At 39.8% G+C, this 24169-nt stretch overlaps 1 protein-coding gene across 3 annotated transcripts in view; it reads left to right on the forward strand.

Annotated features, from left to right (window-relative positions):
* The first annotated feature begins 6 nt into the window (after positions 1–6).
* Positions 7–24169, forward strand: part of RBM26 (RNA binding motif protein 26) — a 61914-nt gene continuing 37751 nt past the window's right edge. For all 3 annotated transcript variants that reach the window (XM_008935708.1, XM_008935709.1, XM_008935707.1), the window contains exons 1-6: positions 7–92; positions 13229–13347; positions 14564–14700; positions 15584–15672; positions 16270–16481; positions 18307–18567. In XM_008935708.1, coding sequence (XP_008933956.1) covers positions 22–92; positions 13229–13347; positions 14564–14700; positions 15584–15672; positions 16270–16481; positions 18307–18567 — 889 coding nt within the window. In that variant the 5' untranslated portion in view covers positions 7–21. The remainder of the gene's footprint in view (positions 93–13228; positions 13348–14563; positions 14701–15583; positions 15673–16269; positions 16482–18306; positions 18568–24169) is intronic.

Here is a 24169-nt window from a genome sequence, read left to right on the forward strand (position 1 = left end):
GGGAGGCCCGGGCCGCTCTGGATGGTGGTTAAAATGATCATAGAAAACTTCGAGGCGCTGAAATCCTGGCTCAGCAAAACCTTGGAGCCCATGTGAGTAGCCGCGACCCTTTCTCTCTCTCCCGCGTCCTCCAAAATAAAACCTTCCCTCGCAACAGGCGGGGGTCCTCGGGAGTGGGAAGCTGCGCCGGAGAGTCCCGTGAGAGTAACCTGGGGGATGCCCTCCTGACGCCCTTCTCTCCCGGCCTTTCGTGTGGGGCTGCGGCGTTCCCCCGCGTCCGCGGCCGGGAGGTAGGACCGTCTTTCTCCGGAGGATGCAGGTTCCCCCCCTAGCGACCGCCTTCGTCTTTCCCTTTGTAGCCCAGGGTGAGCGGGAGATAACGTGGCTGCCTGCCTGTGCAGCTCGTTGTTGCCTGCTCCCAGCCCCCGTAGAGGTCGAGTTAGTAACCGCGGCCCGCCGCCCTGGCTGGTGGACTCAGAGCGCTCAGGTGCCACTGGGGTGTTTTACAGGATACTGGAATCTTCCCAGTAGCATTTTTCGTACACTCGTTGCACCTCGTTCTCAGTTGTTTTGAATGTTTGACGCGCTGTTGTTTTCCTGCCCCCAAATAAAAATTGCATCAGTAGAGCGCTTGGGAGTATGTGCTTCAGAGAATAATTTGCTTATTTGTGAATACCTGCTTGGCCTCTAAGCATAGCATTCATGTGAGTAATGGGAGCTTTTCTGCAAATGGTCTATGTCTTCCTTCTCTGAATGATATTTTAGTGAAACTGAGGTGTGAACCTTTTCAAAGGTTCTTCTGGAAGTATGGTGTCTACAGATATTTTAGATAAATGTGTGCATTTGACTTGTCATTTGGAAACACCGTTTTAACGTGTTTGAGTAAAATTTCTGGAGCTTGATTTGAGTAACTAGAACTTGTATTTTCATTCTGGTAACTTCTGAGGTGTTTGGCCACTGTTAGCTTTACTCTGATGCGGTCAAGTGGGAAGAAAAAACGTCTGCTTTAGGGTTTCTGTAGCTTTTATTTAAGTACATATATGTACAAATATAATTTGTATGGCTTGGCTGAAATAGCCTGAAAAAGTTATAAAATGCTGGGACATTTTTAAGAGAGCTTCACTTGTGGTTTTTTTTTTTTTTTTGGGGGTGTGGGGGGGTGATGGTCTTATTTTCCATAGGGCCTAATCCAAGCCATACTGAGAGGGACAAATTGTGAACTTAATTTCAGCCGACTTTGAATTAGGCCTGCAGCAAATTATGCTGAGTGCCTTTGTATACAAGGTGTGATGCTTAAGACCATGGTAGGATTTTTTGATTTTTTTTTAAAAAAGCAGATCTTCTTGTAGAGGTGTATTTTTGGGAGAGTGAATTAAATCTTCCTCTTAGGTCAATGTAAGGTAGTATTAGAATAACAGAGCACGTTGGTAAGGTAGCATTAGAATAACAGCACATTATATTTTGTGGTAATGGATCCAGCTAGTCCTCTGGTGCAAAATGCTCCCTGTTAGTCTCTGGATACTTTCTGGTGTGAATAATCTGTTAATGGCAATCAGCAGTTTGATATCTGCATTTAGAGTGTGCTGGTCAGTCAGCTTGGAACACACAATACTTAACTTTGGAAAATCTTGTGATTTCCAGAATAAGTGTTGACAATTTGAAATGATAAATCGTACACTCTTACCTCTCAGGTGGTCAGCAGCTGGAGATTCATATGTTAGCTTCAAAGAGTTTGCAAGGAGCTTCTTTAAATTCTGTGAAGTCTGAAACTGATAGTCTGCTAGTGGCGTTACAGACGGGCTTCACCTGACTTCCTAAGCCTTTTTTCCAGTAAATAACATTAGGTTATTTCAATTTTTTAGATCTGTATCAAAAGTTCATTTATATAATTTTTCTGCACTTCAGTATTATGCATTCGGGGCTGAAGCTTAGCTTTCACTGGTGGATAATAAAAGTTTTCTATTCACAATACAAAATATATTGCAAGCTTGCGAGATACTGCTTAGCTAGAGATCAGTGTGGTTTGGTTCCTCGGTCTTTCTGCTCAAGCTCCATTCATTAGTGATGTGTAATAGTGACTTCGTGTGATAAACTCTGGTTGTTCCTGTTCCTTTGTCTGAGTGTTGACCTGTTGTATCTGTTAGTGATAGTCAGGAGTAAAGGGTGAGCTTTTGTGATCGTGCAGTTTCTTGCACTTAAAGGATAAAGGTGTTTCTGTTAAGTTAAATATGTTGTGTGAGAAGTTCTTATGTGGTTCTTATGCTGGAAACTGTCGTGGGGTTGGGAGTTGCTGACCTGGAGGACGTGGAGTTCTCTGAATTTTTAGCTTTGCTAGGAGACAAGCCAGTGGGGGCTGATAAATCCAAGTGTCATTCAGTTTTGTGCAGTGTCCTATGTAACTGCATTACTCCAATAAATGTTAGAGTTGGTGGAGTAGCATTATAATTTCCTAGCAGTCACATACTCTTGGAGCTGCTTCTCATCCCAGATGTCTGAAGTGTATGCCTATAGCCATAGCTTCTGGCTGTATGACAGTTTGGGTGCAGTCACTTCTAAAGAAGTAACTGCTGCTGGTGCAGTACTAGTACAATGAGGACCTAAGTGATGGTCTGCTGGAGATGTTACCATAGCCTGGAAATAACTATTTGCTTTTATTTTTAATTAAACAAAAAAATTATACCAATTTTTTTATCTCATGGCTCTTTCAGAAACCTTTAGCTGCAAGATAAGCAGCTGAATTTCCTAACTAGACTAAGGGAGACACTGCTGTAGATGTTGCCTTGGTAGTTTTAAGGGGAGAAGTGCATTTAAGAAGATATGTAAATTATTTCTCTACACACATATATTGGCCTTTATTTATGTGGTAGTTACCTAGAGCTGAGTATTTAGAAGATACTTTATTTTCCAAGTTGCCAGTTTCCAAGTGTCTAGCAATTTTTAATCATGATATGTAGCTTGTTCCAAAGGCCCCGTAGCACATGTGCTTCTGAAACAGTTTCAAAGCTAGAATATAGAAATGATTGTAAAGATTTTGTAAGGAAGTTTTGTCTTTAAACTAAGGCTGATAACTTTCTAGTTTAATGAAAAAAGTGTGTTACATATTTGTATGTATGAATATATGTTTGTATGGACATCGTTTGGTTGTGGAATTGCTTTCACATGGTGCCTCTGGGAAACACTGTTCATAGAGAAGAATGTGTGGAGAAGAGGGATGAGGGAGGATTTAAGGTTTGGAATTTTTTGTTTGTTTGCAGTGAGTTGTTGGGTTTTGTTTGTTTGTTTTGGACTGCTCTAACAGCTTTGGCAACACCTTGGGGATCCTCCATATGAACACTCCTTGTCTGAGTTTGGTTTTCTTGCAGTAAGGCAGGAGCTGCAAATGCTGTTGTGCTGGAGCCTTCAGACAGTCCAGCTCTGCTTGAGGGGTAGTAATTCTGTAGTAACTTTCTACAGTTCTCTGAAGAGAGACAGCTTTTGTTATTTTAGAAATAACTGTTTGAGCAGCTCGGTTTGGTGTACAGAGAATTACTAAATTTATGCCCAGGACCATTACAGAGAGAGCTACAGCTGTGTGAGTGTAGTACCAGTGTAAACAAAGTGGCCAGAGTATTTTCTGTGGCATGGCTGCTCTGTCTGACTAGACCTGTTCGACTCCAGTCAGCTCTGTAAAGAAGGCATTTGTCACCAGTCATCGTCACTGCTTGTGGACAGCAATAGGCTTGGTTACTGCTGTTAGACACTTTTCTTGTCCATGGCAGTGCTCCTATAAATTGTTGGAAAGTAGTGCTAAACTTGGAATATAACCTTATGTATGTCACTTCTAATTTCTATTCTAACAAAGTCCTCATTGAGCCATATCTATTGTCATGTGTTTCTTCAGATTCTTTACAGGTCCTATGTAAACTATTATAACTTTGCTGGAATATCAGGATCTGGGTTGGCAAGGTTCCAAGTAGGCATGTCTTTTTCTTTTTTTTTTTTTCCCCTTGATTTCTTTGAATCTCTACCTGTGAAAAAATTAGCTTTTTGACTAGTACTGCACTCACGTTTTGTCTTGTAAGCATTGCAATGTTCTCCTCCTTGTCCTAATTTTTTTTACAGTGGAAAATTTTCTTGTTTTTAATTACTTTGTGTAAAATATATTTAATTAAAATCTTCTGCTGGCTCACTGAATTTTACTTACAACTTGATTAAGGCTCCCATATCTAATTTTTTCCGCTTTGCTGGATTTATGTTTTGGGGAAGGTAAGATCATGCAGTAGATCAGTCTTTCAAGGAAAGGTGAAAAGATATCTTAAATAATATTTGTGCAATATTTAGACATGTTTCATAAAAATGGAAAGGTTTTTTTGCACTGTTTAATTCTGTAAGTGATCGTGGTGTTGTAACTACTTATGTCAGAGGGACTAAAATCCAAATTATTTAAATGATTTGTTAAATATGTTTACCATGGGAATGCTTTATGACAGACCATTGTTATGCTCTGGTGTTCAGTTATGACTTAAGAGAGTCATAGACTGGATTGAGTTGGAAGGGACCTTAAAGATCATTTAGTTCCAACCCCCCTGCCATGGGCAGGGGACAACTTCACTGTTCTATTTACATTTAACAGACTTTTCCACCTTTCTTTGTTAAATCTCATTGTATTTTTCTGGCTCTTTGGCTCTTTGCTTAACTGTTAATAGGTTATTAGTCATCTTCATCCAGTTACTTTAGAAAGGTAGTGAATAAAAAAGGTTTAGCAATGGTGTAAGGAATATTTTAATAAGCCAAGATACTGAAAGAATAGAAATGTTAAAATTAGAATCTTTGGCATTCTTTTCCACATATGTGTGGTGCACCAAGGAGTTTCACTCTGGATTCCCATGAAATTTCCTAAGAAGTTTAAAAGCAATACATGTTTCTCTTAATTTCACTTACTCCATTTACACTTTACATTAAGCTATTTATAACTCAGATAAATAAAGCACAAGTACATGTTTTTGGTATGTCAGTTTCTTAACTCTGGTGAAGTTACTCTTCTACTTCTGTTATGAAGCTTGATAGCTCACCTGACTCATGGAGAGTTGCTGTCTTTGGGAAATGGAGGTTCCTAACTTGGGTGCTGATACTGCTAAGCTTCCCTGTAAAAGTACTATGATAGAATTAAAATATTGATGTTATACGGTATAGTTGAGAGCAGAAAATGGAAGAAAATTCTTCCTGTTACAAAAGAACTTTCCTGTTCTTGCACTGAATATCGGCAGGGAAATGGAAGCCCTTGGCTGCATCGCAGCTGTAGAGACCATGTGCAGATTTTTGGTTCTGCACTGTGTGTGTGCTGGAGAGCCAGCAAGCTGACAGCTGTTATGTCTTGTGAGAGCTGTCCTGAATCTGGAGGTGGCATTCTGAGCTGCCTGTTGCTGGTTGCAGCTGTAAGAACATGTCAGATCTGGGTATAATTTAGAACTGTGGCAGTGACATCAGCAACTTGTGTAACAGCATTGGAGGCTGTTGCGTTCCAGAGTGGATTTCTGTTACTTTAAGTGCTGTTCAAGGGTTAATGAAAGTGAGTATTTTAAGTGTGGTACTTCTCATCTACAGTGGAGTCTCAAGATAAAAGTTGAATCTTGTGGAGTGAAACTGTCATTAGTTTTACTTATTGAACACTGTAGCTTTTTATAGATTTTTTTTTTTTCTTCTTAGCAGCAACACAACAGAATGGTACAACTGCATAAATTAGACTAGCTGCTCTGCCCAATGTGCAACAGATTTTTCTGCCCCCAGTCATCCCTGCAAATACAGACCGTGTCTCTCAGCCTTCAAACATAGCCATGCCCACCTTGGTTAATATTTAGAACTGAGCAGTATTCTAGACAAGAATAAATACTAATCTTCAGGCAACAAAACTAGACTGAAATTTAGGTTGTAAATTCTCAGGGTCAGAGTATGAGAAATAACATGCAGCGATTTATTTCTTTTACAGAAAGACCATTCAGTACTTGGAGGACTTCGTATGTGCTTTTGTGGTTTCAGAGCATTGTGGTAGTTTAAATTTGTCAAGGAATTAGTTTCGGGACTTGCAGCACCTTTTTGGTCTGTACATTCATTTTAAAAAATGAATAATAAAAAAAAAAGCCCTCATGTAGTTTTTCTTACTATCTTACAAGTAGTGTGTGCGCACTAGTGGTGGCCACAAGGAGGTCTAGGAGGATTTGGCATTAGCTTGAAATAAAGGTGATGAAATAGATCTGAAATAAACAAGTAGCTTATTCCTTACAAGGAAACTTTATGGAAGTTTTTTTTCTGTCCTCCTTCCACTACTCAAAGTACACTTTTTACCCTGAAGTGAGTAACCCTGTTCATTTTGTGAAAACTGTCAGATTACAGTTTGACAGCTTCAGCATGGGATTTTTTTTTTATTTTTTTTTTTTTCTCCCCAGATGACAAAAAGGTTACATATCCTATAGTTATGCACGACTTATCTTTATCTCCCTTTGGGACTTTGCATACATTTTGTAAACATTTTTACTGGAGGGTAGACATTGGAATACTAATATATTTTTTTTTCATAGGAAAGACTTGTAGAAAAGTATGAAATAAGTTATATTGCCAAAAAGCTTAAAAAATCAATTTCATTTTCTGTGTAACAGTTGAGTTGTTGTCTAATAACTGTAAAATTGCAGCAGCAGTTTGTTTTGCCATGCCAATAAGATTTTTAGCAAAATAAAGGATTATTCTCTTGTTAAACTGATTTTTGTGGTGTTTACTACAGCACCATAGCAACAACACTGCACCAAATACTGTAGAGATTACTTTAAAAAAAAATATTACTAGAAATAATTACTCTTTTAAGGCTCCAGGCCAGAGTGGCTACTTCACTTACTGAGAACTGACTTAAATGATGAATTTGCAGCATGACGAACCTCATAACACTAGTGATTTATGTTTTTTTTTTTCTGAGAGGAAAATACCTAGAGTCAGACTTTTCCTCAAGTTAACTAGTTAATACTTTAAAAGGCTTCAGCTTGGTATGAATGTAGGAAACCTGGAATATGTGGCTTTGCTCATTCTGTGTTTGTTGGAAAATGTTATTTGTGGAAGTCAGGCAATGATGTAAGGAACGGTGTAGGGTAGTCAGTGTCAATAAACTATTTAAATGTGAGGGGTTTTTTTAGGTACAGTATCAACTTCACATTTTTTAATTCTGTGCATGCCCTCCTTCTGCTGGTTTAAGAATTCATCAGGTGTGTGGTTTTTTGTTTTTTTTTCTGTTGATGTTTGGGTGTTTGAACAGGAGTCATAGTGGCCTTGTAGTTGATGCTTGCTTGGTTCAGGGTTCTGTTGGGGAGACATGCCCAGAGTTCTGAGTTGGTAGTGGAATGTTTAGTGGGACAGAGAATTTCATATCTGCCTTCCCTTTTTATACCTTTTACATTCAAAACATTCAAAGAAACAGCACATTTTCTCTTTCATTTGACTATGTATTTTTGTAGTGATGCTTAAACACGTTTTTAGACGCTAACCTGACAAAATATGTTCTCGGCATACTGTATTCAATGTTTCTGTGTTTTCTCTCTTCAGGCTTGAGAGAGATTTGCTGTATGCTCACTATCATTTAAAATTATTCTTCTGCAATATTTATGTACAAAGGTGTTTTTCTGATTTAGCTTATCTGCCTCTTTGAATTACTTGTCACTATTTTGGCAGAGTCTTTCTAAGTCAGTACAAGTGCTGTTGTTAATGAGGGGTTTTGTATGTACAGCTACATTAGTAACATTTTTTGGCAAACAGCTTTAATATGTATTCCACATCCACTCTATTTGTAAATTAAGGCTGATGCCTGTAATTGCATGAAGATTATAAAAATCAAAGTAGGTTCTCAAAGCATATTTAGTATTTTATATTGAAAAATATGTAAATCTGAGTACTGAAAGCTGATAAGCTGAGTGGTGGTTATTGAGTTGCAAAGTATTTAAATTTTAAAAAAGACCTTGCAGAGAAGTGAGTCCTCCTCGGCCAAATTACTTTTGCCTTTTCAGTCATTAATTATTTAAAAAAAAAATCTATATTTCAGGCTTAAATTTACTCTTAACAGCTTCAGCTTTCCTTTTCTACTTTATTTTCTTCGTTTGAAATAGTAGTTTCAGTTAACAACTGCAGAAACGTATGAGATGAGAAACAAAGGATTTTGGATTCTTATGTGAGGTTTATTGCAGTTTTGAACTGTTGCTCTTCCAGTTGAGCATAATATTTGATTGTGTGTTACTTTTCTATTTAAAGATTTTATGTGGTGGTTAGCAGTTGGAGGTATCCAGATCATTGTCTGAAGAACACTTAGAGCTCTACCAAGACAATTCTTCCATCTACGCCTGTATATTAAATACTGTTTTTTAACGCAGATTTCCAAGAGCAGTCTCTCTCATTTAATATGGAGCAGAGTTTTCTGACTGATAAAGTACAGACTCTGGAAAAAAAGCATTACTACAGGTAAAAGCAGTTGGCACTACTAGTTGGGATCATATATTGAGAAAGTTAAGTGTAAGAAAACCTACTGTGGTGTTTAACTGTAGCAGGCATTTGGATGTACTTAACTGCAGTGGCAATGAGTTCAGTGACTTGTGCCAGCTGTTTTCTGTGTTTTTGGTAAAGAAAATATGAAAGAGAAAACCAGGACAAGTTAATGTGATTACTGATGCTTAATACTGCTTGCAGCAGTACTACAAAAAGTTGAGGGAGTGTAAATACGGGATTCAGAGTTGAGAAATGTTATTTTACATTTCATGTGTGTGAGCAGTTTTCTAGTAGTAAAATTTTAGCATAATAATGAAGTTATGTATAAACTTCTGTCACACTTTTAATGCACAAGTTCCATTTACACTCAGGTCTGCGATGTACCACATCACATTCAAATTAAGCCAGGGATTCAAACCTGTTCTCTAACAACTGAAAAAGCCTATATTTCAGTGAACAGTAGAACCAAATTCTGAATTTATTTTTAATTTTGAATGCAACTTAGACTATTTGAAATATGTAAGTGATATTCTAGTTTTTCTTCGGAGTTGTCAATTAAGGACATTATTATATAATCTGCAGCATTTTATATACTGTAGGATAAGTCCTTGTGCTACACGCTACATTTTGCTGTTGACATCACTTTAATAAAAGTGTTGACTGTAAAAGCTTGAAACACAAGACGAGTAAGTTTAGAAAAACTGATAAAGCTAGCCCAAAGTGGATGAAAAATCCATGTATGCACAACAAAGGTAGAGCAGGCATATTGCATATGATTAGCCTACAAAGGCTGCTATTCTGTCAGAAAATACTGTCAAAACTAGAGAACACAAGAATTTGTTTATCAGAAAAACTCAAGGCCCTTGTAATCCAAACCAGCAGATTTTGACTAAACCAAAGGATGGAGAATTTATGCACAGCATTTCAGAATTCTGTTTGAATAAAAAAAGTAGAAAGGAATTGCTTTAAGAAAAGCAGCGCTTCCCAAACAAAAGCATTGTCCAGAACTCTAGTAGCTATGAAGAACAGAAATTTTCAGGCAGACCACCTGTACTCACAGTTCTGTGAAGTTTAAATTTCTTTTTTACTTCATGAGATCAGTTAGTCTTCCACCACTTCAGGTCGCTACCAATTTAATTTTAGCATTATCTTTAAAAAAAAAAAAAAAAAAGGCAAAGCATTTTATAAAAGTCTAAAAAGCAGTAAAAGGTCAGACTATAGCCTTGTAAACTGCCTAGAATACTTGCTGCAGAAACAAGCAGCAAGTATTCTTCACACTATTGTTAAGCTCTTCACAATAGCATGGAGAAAAGAGACCAGTTGTTTGTGGATTTTTTCAAGCTTTAAACAACACATACAGAAGAGGAGACTTTTGTTGCAAGTAGGTACGTAAAAAAGGAAGTCAGCCTTAGCAGGTGTAAAGGTTATTTGCAGTTTTGTTTTAAAAAGTTAAAAGAAATTGCATTAAATCATATTGTCAATTTACAAAAACATTTCCTCCATCTTACTGTACCAAAAAATGCATTGCATTCTTTATTGCTTAATTAACATTAATTTGAAGTAACTTGTCTGCTAGTATTTCTCAAAAGATGGTATTTGTTGAATAACCAAAATACATGCTTTTGAGTTAGAAATGCGTGTTTAAATTCTTTCTGTTCTGTCCAGGAGCTTTGCTACACTTAGTTATTGAATAATAAAGTTCAGTACAATGGTTTTGCGTTGTTCATATATGGTTGTATTGCATAGAGAGTGATAAATGGAAGATAAGAAGATAACAGAAGAACATGATTCTGTGGTTTTGGAGATAAAAGTACATTTAGATATGTTTTTATTGAGGATATTTTCTTGAGAATATCTTGAAGTTCATTGGGTAGATGGATTCAAATTCTGAGGTCATTCTAGGGCAGACAATATTGCTAAGATTGCCAGAATCATCATGGTAGGGAGGGGTGAAAACACCAATTGTTAATTATTTTTAAGCAGGTTTGTTTGGGTTTTGGGGAGTTGATTGGTTGGTTTGTTGTTTTGGGTTTTTTGTTTTGTACACCTTTTGGAGTCTTGGTGGCTTTCCAGACAAGGTTTTCCATTTTCCACCCTGCTTATGAGAGAGGAATTATTGTAAACTGAGGTTGTTGTATAGTTGGTTGTTGTATAGTCACTACTGTAGGCACTGGGAAACAAGTGTCATAACAGCACTGAACTTTACCTTCTAGATTGACTCTTGGCTTTGTCTTTTTTTTTTCTTTTTTTTTTTTCCATTAAATTTTGAGTGCACGTGTGATCGTTTAAATCAGTTGTAGTAGATTTTGAACAGTGACAGCTGTTAGTATTATCAGATGAGAACCAAATTTGTTGAAATTAAAATAAAAAATTTCCACTTAAGTTCCATCTGATTTTTTTTGTGGAGAATAGAAAGAAGAAGAAAAGAATTAAGAATTATTGTGTGAAAATTGTACCCCCCCAAATTGTTTTCCTGTTATGACTACAGATAGATAATATAAAAATAACACACTAATTTTTCAATGCATGATTCAACGCGAAACTGGGAGAGGACTGAAAATCTCCTGTAGTGCCATTGAGTTGCATTAAGGAACAGTGACAGAAGTAAGTTTACAGATTCAAGCCTGGAGAAGTCACGACATGCTGCCCTTAAGGCCTCCTGCGGATGAGAAGCCTCGTTGGAGCTGGTGGTGAGCACTGTTCAGCGTGGGGTTTCGCAGACCCTTGGCTTGGGTGACGTGCTGAGGGGCTGGCAGGGTGAAGGCGCCCATGCCGTCCTGCAGCTCTGGCTGTAGGAGGTGGTGTGCCTGCTTCCAGGATGGCTCGGTGCTTGGACAGCATTGTCTCCTGGATAAACCATGGTTAAATCTGGAGAGGCAAGCCAGGTGTGGCAGTTGAAGGAAGACCTTTCTGAAGAACTGTCAGGCGGGGTGCAGTCTGGTTTCAGCTAACAGTGTATATTTGCATGTTGTCCGTGTAACGTGCGCAGGTTCTTCTGGAATCTAGACTGACTGTGGATTCTCATCGTCCCTGTCTATAAATAATGCAGACTATCACAGAATACTGTGTGCCTCCCCTGGCAGCTCAAGTTGCCTTTACAGCATGAAATTCTGCTATTGTCTGCTTTCCAGAGGATGCTGAGTTATGGTTGGGGCTCTGACCTGTAACATCCGAGCGCTCCATGCTGTGCCCCGGCTGTCGCGGGGAGCTGGGGGTGGGTGCCCGCAGATCGGCTTCGGCTCCACAGTAGATGCCTCTGCACGGAGGATGTTGCTTGCTTTGTGGGAGAGAATTTCTTTGGCCAGAGGAATTAGGTAGCACGATATGGTGATGGATTTGGTTTCTTCTGCCTGGTTTCTAAAATACATGTCACTTAAACGGTCAGCATTCAGATTTATAATTATGATTCAGCATTGAAATATCAATGGTTTTAATGTGGAATAGATTGGGAATGGCTGTTTTATTCCTTTATTGTGACTAGTGGCCCAACGTGCTAGAGCAGTATCTGTGTGACCCTCATTAAATGCTAGTCCCTGACCACTATTTAATTTTACTTATTTCTCAGTTGATTTTGCTAGAGAAGATGTGCAGCTTGGATGCATGAACGCAGGTTTTTTTTCTCCTCTTGTTGTAGTTCTTTAAAACACTAGTATTAACTTGGATCACCATCCAAACAAGCTGTCTGTCTGTATCACATGACCTGTGTTTGCATGTTAAATCCTGCCTGCTTTTGTGGGGTCTGAGGCCCTCATTTGGTTTATGTGAAATAATGGGATTAAATGGTTTAAGATGCTGCTGCTGTTCCGCCTGATAAACCGGTGTCTCACCATTTCATTAGTTACTGGCTTTGAATAATGAAGCATGAAATGGTTTTCTGCAGTATACTCCCTTGCTGTGGCACGTTTTACTCTGGAACTCCACTGCAAAGTTCATTGTAGATTACTATTTGCAAAACATCATGATAAAATGATATTCATTATATTAAATAATGTTCTACTTTAGGTGGATATACAGCTTACTCTATTCTAAGTTCTTTATTGTGTGTGAGACCCTCAGATTCTACAGTAAAGTGCTCCATACTTAATTTTAGATTGACTTTAGGTGTCTAAAATGCATAATGGTTTCCTAAATTTCCCTTTGTTGTGCACCTCTTATGGAGATTTCTGCAACAGTATTCTATGAACACTTTTTCCTTAGGCTTTTTGAAATGAAGATTTTCCAGTTAATCTGCTTTTTATGGTGTTCATGTGTAATAAGATTTTTAAAAAATATATGTTGGAGAAATTCTCCCTGAAAGTCTGATTTTTTTTTTTTATAGTATAGCTTACTTCTGGTGGATCACTGTATTAATTTGTAATTAGGTAGACTGACTTTTCCCCGTTAGCATGGGCAGCAGAAATCAGAAGTACTGATTTCGTCACTGGGAAATTGTGGAAGTGTTGTGCTTATAGTTGTTTTTGAGACTATTAGGCAATTGAGGCTGTTTCAGTTTGTTCTAATTTGCTATGAGGTGCTCCATTGTAATACTGTTTGGATGTTGCTACCCTGGAAAAGAAAGGTGATACTTATCAATCTTGCATATTTGGACTTTCTTGTAAAAAATAACCCTGTCTGGTTTTCAGTTACTTTGTTAGGAAACCTTTTGGTCCTCTGTATGTGTTGCTCATACCAGTTTCAGGGATTAGCTTCTCTAATTTAATTCCTTCTTTTTTTTTTTTAATTAATCTTTTTGCAGATGTGATGCAGATCCATCTGCCCTAGCTAAATATGTTCTGGCACTGGTAAAGAAGGATAAAAGTGAAAAGGAACTGAAGGCATTGTGTGTTGATCAGCTGGATGTATTTCTTCAGAAAGGTATGGTCTTTGTCCTAACAGCTAAGCCCGAGTGAAAGGCCTGTCTTGTTTAATTCCTTCACACAATCATTCACCACAGGATTGTGCATTTATCTCTTTATTAGCTTTGTTACTTTGAAGTATGTAATTCAATTGTCATGACGAGATTGGTGTTAAAAATCAGATGCGTGCACAGTTTGCAGATGCTAGGTGTATGTTTTGTGTCTGTTGGTATTCCTGGAAGAAAATCACAAATGTTAAGGAGTTCTTGCCAGAATTAGAAGTACTGGAGCTCTTAATATATTCTGGAAATATTCTTCCAGATTGTCATGGTTTAGCATCAGAGCCACCCCCAGACCTATAGCAGATGCCCTCTATTTAAACCCCCCTGCTCCCCCCTTAAAAAGGAAAGAAAAGGGGAATAAGGGAGAGAGATATCGATCAGAAAAGAGAATTGAAACAGCTTTAATATTACTAGTAGCAATAATATTAATAAAATGGAATATATACAAGGAGCTGGAGTCTGGAACTCAGTTCAGGAACACACGGCTCAGGATCACAGGCAGGATGGACGGAGTCCTCCTCAGATGCCCGCCAGTGAAGAAGCAAAAGAGAGGAGATGAGGGGGTGGGCTTGCCCCTCCTCATCCTTCAGTTTTATACTGAATATATGGGATATGGGATGGAGTACCCCTTTGGTCAATTTAGGGTTACCTGTCCTGTCTGCTTCTCCCTGGAGGTGCAGCTTTTACTTTCTGCCCTGCCCCCAGCATGGTACGCAGGATTTAGCGGTGACCTTGGTCTGCACACCAATCCCTGGTAGTAACTCTAAACATGGAGCGTTATCACTGCTAGCAGCAGAGAGTCTGCAAAAATCTTCTGCTAACTTCAGACAGTGTACCTAGTTGGAAGAGCTTTAGCTGAAAAGTAAAATCATTAAACAGAACCAGCTCTGTTGTACTCCAAACCAGGACACAGATGTTTTATTATTAGACACTAAACAATTCAAGGATTTAAAGCCTTTGTGAAACGTTGTCATTATTGACAAGTTTCTTGACTGTGTAAATGTCCTTCCTAAATTAAAAATCTGCAGCAGGGTATTTAAAAAAATATTCTGTGTTGTTTTAACTTCTTGGTGGGCGATGGTCTTGGGTGGGAATTTTTTAGTTTGTTTATTTTTAAAGGAAAACTTAATGGAAGTTTTGAATAATGGATATTTGTTAACTCTTTACTTTTAGAAACTCAGATATTTGTGGAAAAGCTGTTTGATGCTGTGAATACAAAAAGCTATCTACCTCCACCAGAACAGCCATCGTCAGGAAGCCTGAAAGTAGAGTTTTTTCAGCACCAAGAAAAAGAGACAAAAAAAGAAGAGGTAGGCATTAGTTTCTTTTTAAATGTCTGTTGTTCTGCCTCATTCCTGTAGTTTGCTTATGTGTTTCATCTTCATCATGTTTATTTTAATTATTAATAGTCCCAAAAGTTACACTGCAGTATTAAAATGTCAGTAAGTTTGTGCCTAGCATGTTGAATATTGCTACACAATTTTTTGAAACATAAATGGGTGCTTCAGAGGTAAACTAAAGTGGTTCTGATGAGGCCATTATAAAGTTACTGAGTGTAGGAGCAGCACTACAACCTGTATTAGTTCTGTGCTCAGGATCGTTGTTGTAGTTATGCTGCCCTTTAACTCAGCATAAATCTGGGGTGCCATTCCACATGTCAGCCCTCAGTTCCCCCAGCTGCTTGCTCCAAGTAACATCCTTATTCCAACACAAGTGTTCATGTTGTTCTTTAAACCAGCAGAATAGATTTGTCATTTTCAACAGCAACCTAGGTTTGCCTGCATGAAAATGTCTTAACTGTGACGTGAACCAGTTAACTTGCTGATGGAGAGAAGACCTTGCTGTGTCAGTCATCGAGTAGTCATCTTCCCAGATCTGTCACTGCACCGTAGTATGGATTTTTGTCCACCTGTAGCAAAAGCAGATGTATTTTCAGTGCAGCACAATAAGGATGGCTTACTCTGCTTTATTTTCTCCCAAGGAGTGCTTCAGATACTCTTTGAAATAGAAATCTAGTATGTTATAAAGATTATCCAATTGCATTAGATGCAAAAATATTGTCTTGATTCACTGTTACTGGTGACTTTGCTCAGCATTTTAAGGTTTTGGGGTTTTTTATTTGATTGTGCAGAAGTCTCCATTGTAGTGTACTCATGTCATGGTTTTGGTCTAATGTATATACCTTAAATTCAGATCGTTAAAGAGGAAGAGCGAGAGAAGAAGTTTTCTAGAAGATTAAATCACAGTCCTCCTCAGTCAAGTTCTCGCTACAGAGATACCAGGTAATAAATTTTGCTTAACTTCTTTTATTATATTCGTAACTAGATGGATTTTGGCTTTTATGGTGTTTCTAAACTAGGTATTTTTCTCTCTCTGTGGTCACTTAATAAGCCTAAAAATAAGACTTATTGCTTTAATGCATGCGTAGCTAAATGGCAGGTATAAAAGTGACAGTATAAACTATCTGAGTTGTTCACAAATACCACATTTGAGTTTTATGATTCATTTTTATGTTAGAGTTGTTGGCTTATATTGCAATACTTACTCTGCTCGGTATTGAGAATTGTGATAGTTTTAATGCAAAAGCCTTCACTTCCGTAGCTATTAACTTTTAGATGTTTCCAACTTGGGGAAGGTGCAATATTGGGTAGAAACAGAATTTCACATAGGTTTTAAAATTTTATGTATGGAGAAAGTAAAACCAAATAAAAGAACTTTAAAGGTCTTTGAGAAGAAAGGAGGAAGGGCCATAGTTAGATTCCATTTGTAGCTTTTTTCTCTAATTTTGTTTCCATTTCTTGAGGTTGTTACTGGTAGTTAAGGTTTTAAATTACAGCTTCATAATTCTTGTAATTAACTTCACAAAATTACATGTTCAGAAGCCGTGATGAAAGGAAGAAAGATGAACGTTCTCGAAAGAGAGATTATGACCGAAATCCTCCCAGAAGAGATTCCTATAGGGATCGATACAACAGGAGGAGAGGGAGGAGCCGAAGCTACAGCCGGAGTCGTAGCAGAAGCTGGAGCAAGGAGAGGCTGCGGGACCGGGATCGAGACCGGAGCAGAAGCCGGAGCAGAACACGAAGCAGAGGTACCAACAGTTGGTCTCTAAAATACGGTGAATGTTGCCTACAAAATTTAGATTCTAAACTTAAACGTTCTGTTCGAGATGTATCAAAAATGTCCTCTATTGTTCTTGTTAATTTGTTCAAATTTAGCTTGGTTTTCTGTGGAAATGTGGTGTATGTGATTGTTTTCAGTGCTACTTTTTCCTCTCTTTTTTCAGTGCTTCTTTTTCCCCTCTTTCGCTCCATTCTTCTCTAATACCTTTGTGTTGGCCACTTCTAAACAGTGTTGTAAGAGAGGCAGCAAAATCCAAGCTAATTGCATTTCATTAAGTTTTAGGAAACTCAGAATCTGGTTTGGGAAGATATTTAATACTTACCTACAGAGGTAGAACTGGCAGAAATTACCTGTTTGGCAGCAATTTACTTGTCAAGCAGAACAGTACAGCTCTGTTCTTTTTGTCTTCTCATCTTTGGTGTCAGAGGGAGAAGCTGAAGTTATTACAGTAAATATTTGCATTTGCACACTTGTCTATAGGACTTAAGGCTTTGGTACAACAGTTTTTCCAACTAAACTTCTTTAAAAATAAAGCTGTTTATTCAGCTGAAAAGAATGCTTTTTCTCACAATAATTGTTACTGATAAATTGGAAAAGAGCCTTGAAAGTCATTTTATATCTTTATTCTGTCTTAAACAATTTAGAAGTAAAAATAGTCAGGTTTAAGTCTCCTGTGTATTCTTTTTCTTTTTGTAACATGGACCCTGGTAACTACCTTAAAAGTAGGAATTCAGAGTTCCTAAAAATGCATGAGCAAATATTTTCCAAGGAACTTAGACATAAGTTTATTAATTTTAACTAAAAGATTACAACATGATTAAATATTAAGGATTTTTACATAAACTGCAATGTTAATATCTTGTAGACAGTGTCTTATAGTGAAAAGCTTGTGTTTCTTTTTCTAAGCACATTGAAGAAATCCTGGTATACCCACACATCTGCCATCTTTAAGGCATTTTTATTGATGTTCCTGTAATGTGGGATTATTTAAGTCTACCATTTAATTCATGACAGAACTATTGTGTCTTGATCTGGATACTTCCTGCTTATTTGATGTTAATATTGGAAACTAAAGAGAACAGTTTATAGGCATGCAGAATAAAAGGTCATGTTAACTGCTGTAATTGTCCTCCAGTGCTCCACACCTAACAGTATTATTTCTCCAATCGTGACAAATGTTTGCATGTGATAAATATATGCGTTTGAAATATAGATAAAATGAAAATAAACAACATGAAGACACAACAATAACTGTGTTGAAATGTTAAAGATGTGTAACTTTTACAGTGTTTTCAAGTGGTTTTTTTTTTTTTTTTGCTCATTGCTTCCCTTATTTCAGAACAACTTTGCATCTGAAGTTTTTAGAATATGCACACTACTACAGATGATGTACTCTGCTGAAAGTTAAATAGGGTTTGTGATTCACTGTGCGTAATACCCACAGAGGCTGACTATGTGCTTTAAAGATTATTTTTCTGATTAAACCTTCAGAACGTTGAATCATTGAATAGTTGAGGTTGGAAGAGACCTCTGAAGGTTGTGTAGTCAGACACCCCTTCTCAAAACAGGTAAACTGGAGCAGATGGCTCAGGACCCTGTCCAGTTGGTTTTAAACCCTGAGGATGGAGACGCTGTGGACACTCTGGGCAACTTGTAAAACATTTCAATTACCATTTTTATATTTTGAATTGATGTGGAATAAAGATGCTTACCCAGGGTAGTGGCTGCTTCTGGTGAAAATGTGCAGAAGGAATCATCCAGTGTAACTTTTTTTTTTCCATTTATTTCTACAGAAAGGGATTTGGGAAAGCCAAAATATGATATGGATAGGACAGATCCATTAGAGAACAATTATACTCCAGTTTCTTCTGTGACAAATATTTCATCTGGCCACTACCCTGTCCCTACACTGAGCAGCACTATTACTGTTATTGCTCCTGCTCATCATGGAAATAACACTACTGAAAGCTGGTCGGAGTTCCATGAAGAGCAGCTGGACCACAACTCTTATGGAAGACCTCCGCTGCCAAAGAAACGTTGTAGAGATTATGATGGTAAGTCTGTAATTTTTTCCATTGTTCACTGCAGCTATGGTTGGCCCCTTTCTGAAAGACTGAGGTAATTTTCCTTTCTTTGCTTGACCTCCTTTAATATTATCTTTTTTTCTATTACAAAATTTTTGAATGCAAATTATATCCCACTTTTTAATAACATAGCTTTTAGAGGGCTTTCTTTGCTAGTGTTTGTATAGTTTTTTTTAGTTATTGGAATTACTTTATGTAGATGAAAAATGATATGTTTATATTAAGTTGTCTAAAAAAAATCCAGTGCTAACCAAGTTTTATGTCATGTCATGTTCAAGCCAAATACTGTATTTCATAGTTTTGACCATGACTAACACAGCAACTTCATCATTTTTTATCAGATCCTAAGTGATAATTTTTAACTGGAATGGTCTATGAGTGCAACTTCCCAGGCTCATGTTAACCCATTTTTTCCATGTAGGTGTTTTGTAAAATTGGGTGGGTTTTTATGCTTATGTGTGTCTTAAGCTATTATTTTGCGTGTCTTGTGCCAGAATCCACACAAGAGGCTGATGTGGTTGGCAGTGTTAGCTAAATTCAACCAGAAAAGCTGTTAAGCTCAGAAGAGTTTAATTTTCCCCCTGAAGTTTTTTTCTGAGTTTTTTTTGTTGTTTACCACAATGATGAGTTTAAGATATAGGCCAAGCTGACATTCAGAAATCTGATGAGAACAGATTAAATTTTAAGTGAAGAAAATGGGAGGCTGAGCTCTGAGGTGCTGACTGAGCTGTACTTGTGAGGAATAGCTTTGTCAGTGTATGTCACAGCAACACTGTGGGGCAAGTAGAGCTGTGAAAGTGTAGTTTTGCTTCAAAGTGTTTTTCTAATGCAAGCTGAGCTACAGAATGTTATGTCATGGTGTCCCAACTTGTCATGGTTTGGGGTCTGGTCTGCCCCCAGACCTGAACAGATGCTCTCTGTTAACCCCTCTTCCCCCCTAAAGGGGAAGAGAAAGGGAATAAGGAAGAGAGAGAGACTTATGGATTAGAAAAGTAAAACACCTTTTAATGATGATGATGATGGTAATAATAATAATAATAAAATTGGAATATATACAAACCCAGTATTGAACTCAACTCCCTCTGTTGGCAATATGCCACCATCACCCCCAGTGCCGGGGATCAGGCCCTGGGGAAAAGTCCCAGTCTGGGCTCAGCCACAGATGGCAACTGGGCACAGAAGCTGGGTTCTGGAACTCAGTTCAGGAACACAGGGCTTGGGATCAAAGGTGGGATGGATGGAGTCCTGCTCGGATGCCAGCCATCGAAGAAGAAGGAAAAGAGAGGAAGGCAGAAGGGGCTTGACCCTCTTGATCCTTTAGGTTTATACTGAATATGAGGGATATGGGATGGAATATCCCTTTGGTCAGTTTAGGGTCACCTGTCCTCTCTGCTGCTCCCTGCAGGTGCGGCTTTTACTTTCTGCACCCCCCACATTGTACACAGGTTTCATCAGTGACCTTGGTCTGCACACCAGTCCTTGGTGGTAACTCTAAACATGGAGTATTATCACTGCTAGAAACAGATACTGTGCAGAAATATGCTGCTAACTTCAGACAGTGCACCTAGTTAGAAGAGCTTTAGCTGAAAAGTAAAATCACTAAACAGAATTAGTTCTGTTCTACCCCAAACCAGGACATTCCACCCCTTATTCCATACCGTTTATGTTATATCCATCACTAGGTTATAATTTCTTTCTATAGAAAAGTTCATCAAGTTCATGATTGCATATTTCCATCTATTATAGAAGTCTCTCAGGGCAGGAAAGATGTTATGGAAAGATGTTATGGCATTCATCGTGGTTTCCATCCACAGGTTGCAGATTTATCTCAGGAGGTTAATGGACACCACCTGATGCGCTTCTGTCATCATTACGATGTCTTCCTGAAAACACTTACAGAACACTGTTATTATTATGCAATTAACATACAGCTTTAAATGGCATATTTTCACCCAGAGTTAAATTTCCCTGAGGTACACATTGTACTTCACCATCTTTCATCATCACCCACCAAGTATGTTCAGGTTCTTGAGCAAAAGCAGCCCCATGGATGGGTTTGCCTTTGCCCAAACCAGGGAATACCCACACAGTTTTCCCCAGCAAATTCCTTTCATACACCACAGGGACTTTATCCCCTTCTACTGTATGCTAAGGGTCTGATTGGGCAGGACCAGCTCAACTAATCGATCCTCTGGTGTTAACTAACCAGGTGGCTTGTGTTAAATGCTTGTCCCAGTGTTTAAAGGTCCCACCCCTCCATTGCTTTCAGAGTAGTTTTTAGCAGCCCGCTGTATTGCTCGATTTTCCCGGGGGCTGGTGCGTGATGGGGTGTGATGCACCCACTCGATACCGTGCTCCTTCGCCCAGTTGTCTATGAGACTGTTTTTGAAATGAGTCCCATTGTCTGACTCGGTTCTTTCTGGAGCACCGTGTCACCACAGGATCTGCTTTTCCAGGCCCAGGGTGGGGTTCTGGGCAGTACTGGGCAGTTCCTTGGGGTACTGGATGGGTTTCCAGCCATCCTGTGGCTGCTTCGACCACGGTGAGTTCGACCACGGTGAGCCTGTAGCTCTTACCCTGGCGAGTTTGAGGCAGTGTGATGGAATCCATCTGCCAAGCCTCCCCATACCTATATTTTGACCATCGTCCCCCACACCACAAAGGCTTTAACTGTTTGGCTTGTTTGATTGCGGCGCACATTTCGCAGTCGTGAATCCCCTGTGGAACAGTGTCTGTGGTTAAATCCACCTCTTGGGCACGAGTACATTTGTATGTTGCATCTCCTCCCTGATGACCTGAGGTGTCATGGGCCCAACGAGCTAGAAACAGTTCACCTTTATGTTCCCAGTCTGTCTGTTTGAAACACTTTAGCAGCCTGATCCCCTTGCTGGCTGTTCTGCTGTTCCTCAGTGGCCCAACCCTTCGGTACGTGGGCATCTACATGACATACTTTTATCACTAGCTTCTCCATCTGAGCAGCAGTGTCTTGCCACAGCGTGACAGCCCAGATGGGCTTCCCTCAGCATTGCCAGTTGTTCTGCTTCCACTGCTTCATCCACTCCCACAGAGTATTTGCTGCCATCCATGAGTCAGTGCAGAGATAGAGCACTGGCCACTTCTCTCGCCCAGCAATGTCCAGGACAAGCTGGGTGGCTTTTACCTCTGCAGACTGACTTGACTCACCTTCTCCTTCAGCTGCTTCTGCGACTCGTTGTGTGGGACTCCACACAGCATCTTTCCACTTCCGGCGAGCTCCTACAAGATGGCAAGATCCATCAGTAAACAGAAGATTGCTTGTCATGACCTGATAACTGATTCTATGGTGGGGCTTCCTCAGCATGTGTCACTGCCTCTTCTGGAGGCATTCCAAAGTCTTTGCCTTCTGGCCAATCTGTGATCACTTGTAAGATTCCTGAGGGATTGGGTTGCCCTACTTGAGCTTTCTGTGTGATTAAAGCAAGCCATTTACTCCAGGTAGTGTTGGTGGCATGATGAGTGGAAGGGAACTTCCCCTTGAACATCCAGCCTAGTACTGGTAATCGCGGCGCCAGGAGGAGCTGTTTCAGTGCCATTCACTTCTGAAGCAGCTCCAACTCCTTCTTATGCTGCCAAGACTTCTTTTTTGGTTGGAGTATAGTTGGCCTCAGAGCCTTTGTATCCTCAGCTCCAAAATCGAAAGGGTCGACCTGGTGCTTTCTGCCAGAGGTTCCACGTAGGACCATTACTCCCAGCTGCAGTGTAGAGCACATATTTAATGTCCTGTCCTGTGCGCACTGGCCCAAGGGCTACTGCATGTACGATCTCTCGTTTGATCTGTTCAAAGGCTTGCCTTTGTTCACGGCCCCAGTTAAAATTGTTTTTCTTTGGAGTCACATCATAGAGGGGTTTTACAATCTGACTGTAACCAGGAACATGCATTCTCCAGAAACCCACAGTGCCTAGCAAGGCCTGTGTTTCCTTGTGTTAGTAGGCGGGGACTTAGCTGTTATTTTGTTAACCACATCCATTGGGATCTGGTGATGCCTGTCTTGCCATTTAATTCCCAAAAACTGGATCTCTCTTGCAGGTTCCTTGACCTTGCTGCTTTTTAAGGCAAACTCATCGTCTAAAAGAATTCAAATTATTTTCTTACCTTTCTCAAAGACTTACTCTGCTGTATTACCCCACGCAGTGACGTCATCAATGTATTACAGGTGTTCTGGAGGTCCACCTCTCTCCAGTGCAGCATAGAGCAGTCCATGGCAAATGGTAGGGCTGTGTTTCCGCCCCTGGGGCAGTCGATTCCAGGTGTACTGTACACCTCTCCAGGTAAAAGCAAACTGTGGCCTGCACTCTGGTGCTATAGGAGTAGAGAAGAAAGCATTAGCAGTGTCAATAGTAGCATGCCACTTAGCTGCCTTTGACTCCAGCTCATACTGGAGTTCTAGTATGTCCAGCACGGCAGCACTCATTGCTGGCGTAACTTCATTCAGGCCACAATAGCCCACAGTCAGTCTCCGTTCCTCATTGGGCTTTTGCACTGGCCATATAGGACTGTTAAATGTGAGTGAGTTTTGCTAACCACTCTTTGACCCTCTTGACCCTCTAGCTGACAAATCAACTTCTGGGTAGGAGCTACAGAGTCTCTGTTAGTACAGTATTGTCATCGATGCACTGTTTTAGTAGCAGCTGGCACCTTTTGACCTCTTGACCCTCTAGCTGACAAATCAACTTCTGGGTAGGAGCTACAGAGTCTCTGTTAGTACAGTATTGTCATCGATGCACTGTTTTAGTAGCAGCTGGCACCTTTTGATGCGGCCCAGGACACCGCACACCGCCTTCAGGCAAGGGCACCTTGCTGCCTCCTGGTCAGCTGGGGTCTGCGAGCTACAGAGTCTGGTCTGGGACGATATTGTCCTTGACGCACTCTTTCAGCAGCAGTTGGCACTGTTTGATCTTCAAGTCTCATCCACACCATGGCAGCAGAGTCCTCTGGAAGTTGGTCCAGGAACAACAGCAGCCAGGTGGTTAATGTCCTTAGTCTCTACTGCTGCTCTACCAAAGACCCATCGATACCCTTAATGCCCTTTCTTGAAGAAATCTACACCAAGGATGCCCGGGGCAGCTGGTCCAGTCACTGGAGGGTGTCTTTCCCACTTCTTCCCGGTTAGGCTCTCTTCAGCCTCTCACACAGGCAGTTCCAGATGTCCTCCCGTCACTCCAATGATAGTGACGGGCTCTGTCCCTCCATGATTCGAGGGCAAGAGGGTGCTCTGCGCACCAGTGTCCACCAGGGTTCTGTACTTCTGTGGTTCGAACGTGTCAGGCCATGGAATCCACACAGTCCAATAAACTCTGTTGTCCCTTTCCTCCACCTGGCTGGAGACAGGGCCCCTCTATTTCTGAGGGAAAAAATGGCCCTTTCCTCCCCCTGGCTGGAGACAGGGCCCCTCTATTTCTGAGGGTAGTACCCACTACTGAAAACAGGGTTTGTGTAGTTTACTTCTTTGACCTGGTTTACCTGGCTCACAGGGTTTACATATTTCAGAGGGCTGACAGGATTTACGTAGCTCGTGGGGTTTACATACTTCAC

This window comes from Merops nubicus, unplaced genomic scaffold (assembly GCF_000691845.1).
Source record: "Merops nubicus isolate BGI_N331 unplaced genomic scaffold, ASM69184v1 scaffold9952, whole genome shotgun sequence".
In the NCBI taxonomy this organism is placed as follows: Eukaryota; Metazoa; Chordata; class Aves; order Coraciiformes; family Meropidae; genus Merops; species Merops nubicus.